Source organism: Capsicum annuum, chromosome 6 (genome assembly GCF_002878395.1).
Source record: "Capsicum annuum cultivar UCD-10X-F1 chromosome 6, UCD10Xv1.1, whole genome shotgun sequence".
Taxonomy (NCBI): Eukaryota; Viridiplantae; Streptophyta; class Magnoliopsida; order Solanales; family Solanaceae; genus Capsicum; species Capsicum annuum.
In genome coordinates, this window is record NC_061116.1 from 192,169,181 (window position 1) to 192,180,335 (window position 11,155).

General features: G+C 31.7%; 1 protein-coding gene across 1 annotated transcript; it reads left to right on the forward strand.

The window, feature by feature from the left end:
- Positions 1-7,414: 7,414 nt before the first annotated feature.
- On the forward strand, positions 7,415-8,641 carry LOC107874830. Its single transcript, XM_016721552.2, has one exon. It carries the CDS (start codon positions 7,543-7,545, stop codon positions 8,245-8,247), a length of 705 nt encoding a protein of 234 aa, XP_016577038.1. The 5' UTR covers positions 7,415-7,542; the 3' UTR covers positions 8,248-8,641.
- Positions 8,642-11,155: the final 2,514 nt, after the last annotated feature.

The window sequence follows — 11,155 nt, forward strand, 5'->3', positions numbered from 1 at the left end:
CCAGGTCTCAGTCCCAAAGTTTCAAAGACCTCCGAAGCTCCTGAGTCATTAACTAAGCGGACTGGTCCCTCAGGATAGGCCTTCTCCTCCCATGGGAAAGGCAAACAGTTGTCAAAGTAGGCAGGATAAGAAATTTTGAAGACTTGGGAAGTTTTGAGAGGGATAGTGTTTGACCCTACAGTGGTTGAGCTGCCTGGAATGAAGGGACTACTTAAGTGGGTAAGATTTTAAGCTTGGGAGCATCTATTTGAGGGACTTGTTCCTCTGCTGTACGAATAGAAAGTGCATTTATTTTATCATAACTTGATATTTACTAAAGATGGGTTGTACATGATCTATCAGGTGAATGGAATAAATATTTTTGTTGATGAGGAGATAGTGTCAAAGATCCTGGAAGTTCCTATTGAAGGAATAAAGTCTGTGAGACAGCAAGAAGAATTTGCTAAGTTCTTACAGATTTGTAGTAATTTGGATGATGTGAATGTGAGGAATGTAACTAAGAAGTCCTTGAAAGGTGAGTAGCAACTACTCTTTGAGTTGGTAAATAAGTGTCTTCTACCCAGATCAGAAAAAAAAGAACCACTGTCAAAGGTCCTGATCTATATCTCATGGAGGTTTTGGCCAAATTTAAGAAAATTAGTCTACCTGCTATAGCCATTGACATATGCATACAGTAATGACTGCTAAAGATAGTAAACATGGCCTGACATATGGATTCTTGATTTTTAGAATTTTTGATTTTTTAAATATGGTGTGTGAAAAATAAAAGGTTGGATTAGTTAAGAAAATATTTAACATGACCACCCTAAAGGACAATGAATGTGTTCTTAGGAGAGAAGGTTAGAAGTCCAAGTCCCTTGTGTCTGAGTTGGTGGAAGCACAGAAGAGTTTGAAGGAAGAGCTGGAGTCCATGATTGCCATAATTTCTTTTAGGGATGCAGAGATTATTGCTCTTAAGGATACATCTGCAAAGGAAGGTGAAGTGAAAACAAATTCATCAGAGAAGTTATGCACCAAAAATACTGCTCTGCAAGAAAGGGTGAAGAAGCTAGAAGCTAAGATTAAACCCTTAACTGCCAAAAATGAAGACCTGACTCAAGAAATTCTTAAGGCTCATGCTGATGAAAGTGAAAGGATGACAATCCTTCTTAGATAATTGTCTAAAACTTCTTCCTAGAACTCCTATTCTCCTGGTCCTTACTCCTTCCCTTCTAGCTTCTTACTCGTATTGATTCTGAGATGTATTTGGCATATTTATCTTTTTGTCACTATGTTTGAATAATTCTTGGTGCTAATTTGTTTTGCACTGGTTTCTGTTGATGTTTGTCTGACTTATTTTGTGCAGTCACTACCTTTTGTTAGTCAAATATTTCTTGCACTTGATACTGTTGCCTCAATGATCGTGAATTGACATGTGAACTTATCTCTGCTTAGTTTACTGATTCACTATTTTGATGATGCCAAAAGAGGGACGTTTTATGTAGCTGGGGGTTTTAGGGGATAGAGTGCATGATAGTGGGTGGAGTTAGGGGTTCTCATATTCAAGGGGAATGAGAAACTTGATGCTCTAGACTGGGGAATAAAAGAATAAGGTATAGGATACTTATATACTTATAGGCATTAGTGATAGGGGGAATTGGTTGGAAAAATTAGGTTGGCTAGGGTTATTGCTTGTGTTGCTGATGGTGTAGACTGTGCTGAGTAGAAGTTGCTTGAAGATGCGGAGTATGTTGATTTCTTGCCTGGGTTTGTCATCATCAAAATAGGGGAATTATTAAGTCCTCAGTTTTGATGATTGACAAATTTATGGTTTGGGAACTTATGGTTTGGGATCTATTTCCTGGAGTTTTTGTGATGACAAAGTTGTTACCACTGAGGGAACAAGTTGGGCTTACCTGTCATTGTCACGGTCAACTATTACAATTGGCACAAAGTACAAAAATTGGTGGGAAAAGCTACTGCCACTTTTTTGCCTCAAACAATGAGATCTCTCATAGGTTTTCTTGTGCCATGCTACATATTGCTCATCTTCCTCAACAAGAAAACAACGCTTTCATATTCTTACAACTAAATATATTTTTGAAGATGTAAATCAAAGACTTCAGTGCAGCAGGGAACTGATTGCTCATTGAGTTATATTCTTATTTCCTTGTTGTTGTTGAGTCTTATTGAATCTTTGTATTTTGTTCTTAAACGTTTGTCTACATTTGATTATGATTGTTACTAGGTGTTGTGGTGCAAATCATTCTCTTTGTAATCATCTAGAGTTAGGTGATTGTTCAAGCTAGAGTTAGCTTGTGGTGTCCAGTTAGAGTTAGCTGGAGGTTGAAGCAGTAGAGTTACTGTTTGTGTTTCTTTGTAATTGAATTATTACTAGGAGACAAAGGATTAGGAGTTTAATCCTTGGAGTCTGTATTCAAGAAGTTGCTTGGATATATTGGAGCTTAGAAATCCTGGAGGCAGGTCATAGTTTTTTTTCTTGAGCAAGGAGTTTTCATGTAAAATCTTTGTGTCTGCTATTTACTTTATTCCTGCACTCCTTAATTCATATATCTCCTAGTTCTTGTTGTGTGAGGCTATCTGAAAATAGGTTCCAGAGTTGAGGAGCAACCCACTCCACCCCTTCGTTTCTTCTTGACTTTCTATCTAATGATATAAATTATTACTTATCTAGAAACTAGTCTGTGTAAGGTGAATTTTGAAAAATTGAATGCCTAAACAAAGGAAATAAAAGGCGGAAGAAAAACAAAATGTTTGAAGTACGTCATAGACTTGTAATAAAAAGGGAAAGAGAAAATTAGAATAGAGATAAAAATCACATCGTTTCAAAAAATAACATATTTTCCTTTATAATTCGTTTAAAAAAATGACTTTTTTTCTTTTTAATAACTTTTTGATGTTCACTTTTAACGTGACATGTTTAAGATCATAAAATTAAAGTACATTTGATATATTTAATATATCTTTAATTTAAAATTACATGATTAATTTAATTTAAAAATATTCTCTATTTTCTTTAATTTTATGTCAAGTCAAGCTAATTCATTTTTTTTAGCCGACAGAATAACATACATAGAGGTGCACAGGGTCCCCATGTTCACATGTCAAATTCCAAGAACAAGAAGTTCATTCAGGTCACGAGTACCTTGAGTTTTGTTTTTTGTTTTTTGTTTTTCTGCGTTTTTCATGGCGTTAGCAAAAATATGTCCTCATCTGCTTAATTATAGACAATCCAGATGGCCAGGTGTTTTATCAGAAACTTTTGTAACTTAGCACAATGGTACTGTTCTTTTAAGATAAGGATTATAGTTTTTAATTTTAGTACCTCTAGGACAATATGTATATATTATTGTAAAAATAAGTTATTATTTTCTCCCTATTTATTTTATATACATAAATATCTATCTATCTATCTATCTATCTATCTATCTATCTATCTATCTATCTATATGCACTATTTATTCATAATTTAGTGATCCACAAAGTATTAACCTATTCAGAGCAGCAAAGGAATAATATAAAGTTCGAGTATTATCGTATTAGAAAGCTTGAAGCATTTAGTAGCTTTCAACAATCAAGATTTAGTTTTTTTTTCAAACTAACATTCAGTTCAAGTTTGAAGATTCTTGTAAACTAAAATGCATTGCGTAGGATTTTGGAGGTAATTAAGATTTCATTTTTTATGTTAGTTGTTACTATTTCTATTTTATGAGTATTTTCTTATTGGTTAAACCGCAAAGCGGACCATTAAGGACCCAAAATCGATAAATGAAACCGATGAGAAAATATCTTATTGGTTGGTTATTAGTTTTACATATTTAAAAATCGAAAATCGATAAATTAAACCAATAAAACATAAAATCGAATAGAACCGATCAATGTACACCCCTAGCAAATACAGAAAGGGAAAATGCAAGTACGTTAACATAGTTTATTTATAGAAAGAAAAGAAAATGTAGTAACTTTTTGGGCCTTTATATCCTTCCATTTTCAAGTCATAAGATGATAAGAAAAGGGACTTTATACTTAATTCAACGTTAGAGTGTTTATTGGCGTGGAATTTCTAACACCTCATTTGTGTCAAGAGCAGTTAATTGAAGCTTGGATAACATGTTGTGAGGGTCTGACATCAAATAAATTAAAAATTGAAATGAGTTAGCTGCCAATATCGTTATAATAAAATAAATTTTGATCTAATAACTCTATCTAACAGCTCATGAAGTGAAGATTGTTTAATTAACGACATAACAAGAAAATTCAATTGCATCATACATGTCACACCAATGCGGGACTTCCAACACGCATTCTTTCTAATAATTCATTAGGATTCTTCTTCTTCTTATTTTCTATTCGGTGATCAATATCCTATTGAAGCCCGATTAATAGAGAGCGTTGGGAATTTAAGTCCCACTTAAATATGATAACATTATATGATTTCACGTAGGAAGAAATATTCATATCAAAATATTTTGTAAATTAAATGAAAATCCAACTATGTACTAAAATTAGTTTTATATGTATAATATTTCATTTTCCACAAAAAAAGAAAAAGGAGAGAAGTATATCATATGGGTTAAATTAATTATAACCAAAGTAGCTCGAGACCCATCCTTGATAAAATTTGAATAATGTTTATTTAAGCCTCCCAATAATTCATTTAGACAACTATGATATCTCTGACTTAAAAAGTTGGTAGGTGAAAACACTAGGCCACGAAGGTGGAATCCAATAATTCTTTATGCCTTCATGATACTTCATTTCTCCTGTCCCTTAACAAAATTATTATATTCTTCTCAATTAACAATATTTATGGGCACCAAAAATGAGAAGAAAAAAAATTATATAGTTCATAACTAATATTTTACTGGATTCTATTTCGTTGCTTCGTTGGTATTTAGACTAACCGCAAAGAATATTGGAATTTGCAAGTGCTTTGCTTGTTTATCATTGACTTGGGACAATAAACACACACACACCAAAAACAAAAATCATTTCCCGTAAAATATATTTGATTAATTATTGCAATTTGCAACTCAAAATGGTTGCTCAAACTATCATAATAAATTAAGCAAAAAAATAAAATTAAATTGAAGACCATTTACGTACAAATGTAGGCCCTTGATCTAGAATACAATTATTATGTAGGGAAGAAAATATTTTAATTCCTCTTTTAGAATTGTCTTGGTAGGTAAGTAAAATATGACCAAATGGTCTAGGTAAATAATTAAGTACTTATAAAAGTTTAGCTATATGACTTACAAAACAGTTTGACCATCACCCAAAATGCAGTACAAAAGAAAAAAAAAAGAAGGTAAATTATTAGTACATAGTAATATAATATAAACCACTCCAAACAATTTTTGTGTTTTGAAAAATTTAACGGTCTGTGTTAATTTTCACTCCTCCTTGAAAATTTTGTAATAATTTAATTTATGGTAAGGATGTAAATCGAGTTAGGCATACAGAACAAGTCTTGACTTGCTAAACTTTTGATAAATAATTAGAAAAAAAAAAAAGGCTTTAGAGAAAATTCTAACCCAAGCGTAATGTATTTTAATATTTTATTGTTGAAAATGAGTATTAAGTTAGAAATTTCAAAGGATCTTATTGAAACTTTTTCTAACAAAAAACAAAAAAACAGGTGCTTATTTATTTCCCATTAATTCCTCTGTTTCTACAGTATTTCTATTGTTGTCATAATGCAATGGGGTCGCATTTTATTTGTTAAAAATATCAATCTCTTTTTCATTCTCATTCACCAAAATCTATTGAGAGTGAAATAATATTTATCATTACACGAAATATTAAAGAATAAATTACTCATCAAACGTATATGTACGTCCAAGGAGGTTAAATATAATAAAGACAAATTCCAATAGACACACTCGAGAAAAAAAGCTAGATGATTTTTTTTATTTTTCTAAGTTTTGATGGATAAAATTAATATAATACTTATGCTGATGAATATATATACAATTGATTGTTAAATGGATTATTGGATGTTGGATTTAGTTCAATTCAAAAATTGATTTAAAAGGTGTGGATTGTCCAATCATATTAAAGAGATCATTCGGTCCTTTTTAAGGTCGATGTGAGCAGGGGCGAATCTATTAACGCCACTCGCAAATTTCGACGGAAACACTGTATATATAGTTGTATATATATAAGAAGTTATATATTAAATTTGCCACCTACAATAACAAAGTATTGTCTATTGCATGTGGTAGAGTGTTGCTTTTGTATCCCCAAGGTCGTGTGTTCGAACTTGGCTAGCTGCACTTATTTTTAATAAAAGCGTCTTACCAATTAACTTTTATAGAAAAGTAATGTTAGTTTTTGACTTTTTTTTTTAAATTTAATTGTTTAAAAAGGTTAATAAAGTATTTCACATTAAAATAAACAAAAAAAACTTATTTGGCTATTTTCAAATCAGAGCAAATCAAAATGCTTTTTTGTTCTTGACTGTTGAAGTTTGCTGCTGCTGCTCTGCTTGCTTCTTGCCCTCTTTGTAAGTTGTTTTGAAAAATTATTTTGTTTCTCTTTCTTGTGCTTAGAAATTTAAATTTGAAATTATCTTGATTTATGAGAAAATATTTTAATTTTGTGAATTAAGATGGATAATTTTTTCAAGAAGGTTAATTATTCTCAATCAAGTTCTAGTAATTTCAACGTCAATCGTTCTTATCTTATAACTGACCTCGATTTGTGTTCACTTAAAGCCGATCCGGGATAAAGAAGACTGATTTCTGATTATGATCCTCGAATACGAGATGAAGTGAGGAAATATTATATTGAAAAAGGGTCTTGTCAACCTGTCTTGAAACCATATCCTTCAAGTGAAATAGGAGGTAGAATGCGTCAATTTGCTTCAAGTTGGTTTAAAGGTTCACATTCGACTTGGTTGGAGTATAGTGTGGAGAAAGATGCCGCATCTTGTCTTTATTGTTATTTGATCGATAAGTTTACTTGGCAGTTGGCACCCACAGAGTTCGAATCCTGGATCCGCCTCTGGATGTGAGACTATTATACGCACCTTCTCCACGCTTAGGACTAGCTAGACATCTGAGACATGGACAATTCAATTATATGGGGGCGCCAACATTGAAAATGAGAATCTAGATGGATCCTGCTCTAATACCATATAAAAAATTAAATATTAATACTAACTCAACCTCAAAAGTTAATACTCTCGCCATTCATATTTATTTGTCCATTTTCCTATTGGCACAGAGACTAAAAAATAGTAAATAATAGGAATAATTTTATTATATTATTTTGAATATAATAAAGTTAATGTTTTGAAAAATATAATGAAAATCGTATTTAATAATGCAAAGGGATAAAAGTCAATAAATGTCAAATTTTCTCAACCTGCAAGCATTATTTAATGAGTTACATAAACACAACATAAAAAGTTCTCAATATATATACATAACATAACAAGGTGAGATCGAGTAAAGATATTGAAGGACAAACATAAAAGAAACAAAACCTCTATTCCTTTTCCACTTCCCTTTTCTCCCTTAGCTTCATCAAGAATCAATGGCTTCTACTCTTACTACTACGCCAACTCCAACTCATGATGTTGATCATATAACAAGTGGTGACACCACATTGCCAACCACAATTTTCAGGCCACCACCGACACGCCGGAGTCCATCATCTCTCTCTTCTTCTCCATCTCACTCTTCCAACTCTTCCTTTGGATCATCACTCTCTTTCCATGACATTCTTGATGATCATAACAATTCCCCTATTAGCCCTACAACTCCTCTTCATTTCCCTAAAGGGGTACCCTTTTCTTGGGAGAAGATCCCTGGAATACCAAAACAAGTATTTTCCAAGAAAAATATAAATAATAGCACTACTACTTCTCTAGGGCAACTTCTTCCACTAATGCCACCACCAGCTGGAAATAATAATGGAAAGAATATTTCAAATTATTCATCCAAGAAAATTAGTAGTGCTAGTTTTCTTGATGAGATTTCTCCAAGAAAATCTGCTGCTAAAAGTTTTAGAAAGGATCCATTTTTTGCTGCATTTGTGGAGTGTTCCAAGGATGATAATCAGCAATATCAACATGATGACATTTGGAAAAATTCTTCTTCAAAGGTACCATCAATAAGAAGTTTAAGTGATAGATTTGGATTCATTAGCATGTATACTTCTTGCAAAAGAACTTGTACAGTTTCTGAATCCATTGTTTATCTTCCAAGATCAAGAAATTATAGTAGGAAGCAGTACTAGATCACGAGTCAAAGTCCTGTCCTACATCTATCGGCGGAGTCGGAATTTGAAGTTTATTAGTTGTGGACTTACATGCCATAGAATCCATTGCTCGTTGTAGTTACTGGGACGCAATTAAATATGTATACATTTTTAATAATGTATTTCCTAATACAGATACAGAGTCCAAGCAAAAGCTACCGGCCCTGTCTACTTATAGGTTAGTTAATTAAGTCTTACTATTTCGCGTTCAGTTATTAATGCATAGTTATTTTTATGAAATTATTTTTTAGCCTATGGTTTCCTATTTTTCTTTCCATTTTTTTTGGATTTTATGTAATGCAACATGAGGACAAGTCAATGTGTTTGTCCAACATTAATTAATGGAGAAGTACAATTATGGGTATGTTATTTATTTTTTTGGCTACGTGTATGTGTGCTTGTGATGTACTGTAAACCAGTGTCAAATTGGTTTTGTTTAATACGTAAGGAACTGTACATGTTCGTCTTATGTGTCATAACAAAATCCTTTCCTTCTGTATTCCATGTGATGATTTCATGGCATTTGAGTAAAAGTCACAAAAAGCCCATGTGAATTTTTGGAAATTTTGGAACAATTTTGCACAATAAAACAATACATAAGAGGACACACAAAACTTACATACCATTGCTAAACTCTAGTTAAAGAACTTGGTAAGCAAATTGTTTGAGAGAGTCCCAAGAAATTGAAAATACAATTGTCAGTTATAAAAATATGAATAAATAAATAATTATCACAGTTGTAATCAAGACAAACCCTAGCAAGTTATATTTAGCACTATATTTTGTTCATATAGTTGGATATGAAAAAATCATGTTGGTTGGGAGTACTTTTTTCGAATGAACTCTATGCAACAAATTTGAATTAGTCGACTCCAATTCATGCTAGATGGGAAACAAAAAAACATGTAGTTGTTACATCTAATGAGTCAATTGGATATATGTTCATCGATTGGAAACTAAAAAAAGATCATCTATTACTAGGTTGGACTAAAGAAAGAGTATAAAAGGTGAAACTTGAAAGCCTTAGGTGTCACTAACTTTTTATTTTGTCTTTTTTACTGAACTTTTGCATGTCTTTTCCTTCACTTCCATTTGTGGTGAAGATAAAACTTCTATAGCATCAATACAAGGACAAAGAACTAAGGTACAAAAGCATCCAAAAACCAAGATTAGCAATGTGCAATGAAGCTATATTAATATGAAACACAAAAATTGGAACTACCTATGTTGGATTCCATCGTTTTTCCAGTTTTCACCCAATGTTTCATACTCATAACGGGCCCCAACTGAATTTAAATTTACGACGAAAAATCTCACGCTAAGGGCAAAACACTTCCTAATAAATGAAGACGATTTCACACAAAAATTTTGAGTCGAGACTTGATGTTAAGAATGAAACAGACTTATCACTTTACCACAATCCTTGTAAATAGATTCCATCACTATTCTACAACTACATGTTTTAAGTGATTCAAGTAAATTTGAAAAATTCTAAATGCCATAATCAAAATAAAAATAGACAAACTTTTCTTCAAAATGTTGTGACAATGTTAATGGATGCGCGCCTAGTTTCACTATTTTAATACACTAGGCTATTATTAATTTCTTGTGTTAAAAACTTTTATAACTTCAAAGAAATAATGACTATATAAAAAAAATCAAGAAATAGTTGAAGCCATCATTATGAGCAAATAAAACGAAAATGGAACTATCGAAACATCATGGGAGCTACGAATAAACAGCTCCACTTCACAAAAAAACAAAGTCCATGTCGTACCATTGGACCTCTTTCATATCGTATTTATTAAGCAACTCATTCATCATTTACTTTTTTCTTTTAAAAAAATATACTTTTTTATGATGGTGGATCCAGAATTTAGGAGTTGTGAATGCTCGAAAAATTTAAACACATATATTGATACCTAAAGTTTTATGGTTCCGCATAAAAATCAGAGCACCCAACTATCTTTTTGGTTTTACGGGTGCTTTTTCCCATCTTATACCAATATATTTTATACATTTCTTATATAATTAATTATACCTATTCTGCATTGAATTTATTGGATGTCGGAGCACCAATATTTTCAACCTAGGTTCGCCCCTGACTTTTCATCTCACAGAGGTTTTGATGAACAGAATTAACTAATAATTGTATTGATGAAAGATACGTAATAGATATTTCATAAAATTACTCTCAACATGTGAATTTAAAATTGATCGAAACACCATGATTATTAAAAAAAATGATAAAGCCTTGGTGAGGTATACTTTTTGTCAATTTACTACTAACAAAGATTGTTGAAAAAGAAGCTAATGATATGATTCATACGTAGGTCCAATTTGGACTTCCTACCCAGCAGTTCACACATCTACATCATCTAATTAAAAGCCATTTCTTTAGGAAATAAATAGCATAAAAAAAAATACTAAAATTTAAATAAATTATGTCAATGAGAAAGCATATTGAGTGGCCTTTTTGCATATGTGGTTCAACTGACCATTTTGTGTTTCTTTTTTCTTTTCAAAAAAAGAAAAAAGAAGTTTTTCGTTGAGAATCAAACATACTAGGATAAAAATATAAATTTATCATATTTTGCTCTATATTATTATTAAATTAATAACATTATTGTTTTATCCACTTATGATATAAAGAATTTTGATATACTCAGTGCATTTTGACTGGCTCCAACACCTTCTCTATATTTTATTGCTAACTCATATTTATAAATTACATAGTGCATTTTGACTGTGCACTGGCTCCAGCAACTTTTCTATATTTTATTATTGCTAACTCATATTTATACATTTGCATGTCGTTGGTATTAATTAAAATTGTGTAAATATTTTCTTTTCAATATTGCAGTCATTTACTAAGACTTAACCTCTA

Excerpts from the sequence above, each read along its gene's own strand:
- LOC107874830 (XM_016721552.2), top strand. The coding sequence starts at position 7,543 with ATGGCTTCTACTCTTACTACTACGCCAACTCCAACTCATGATGTTGAT.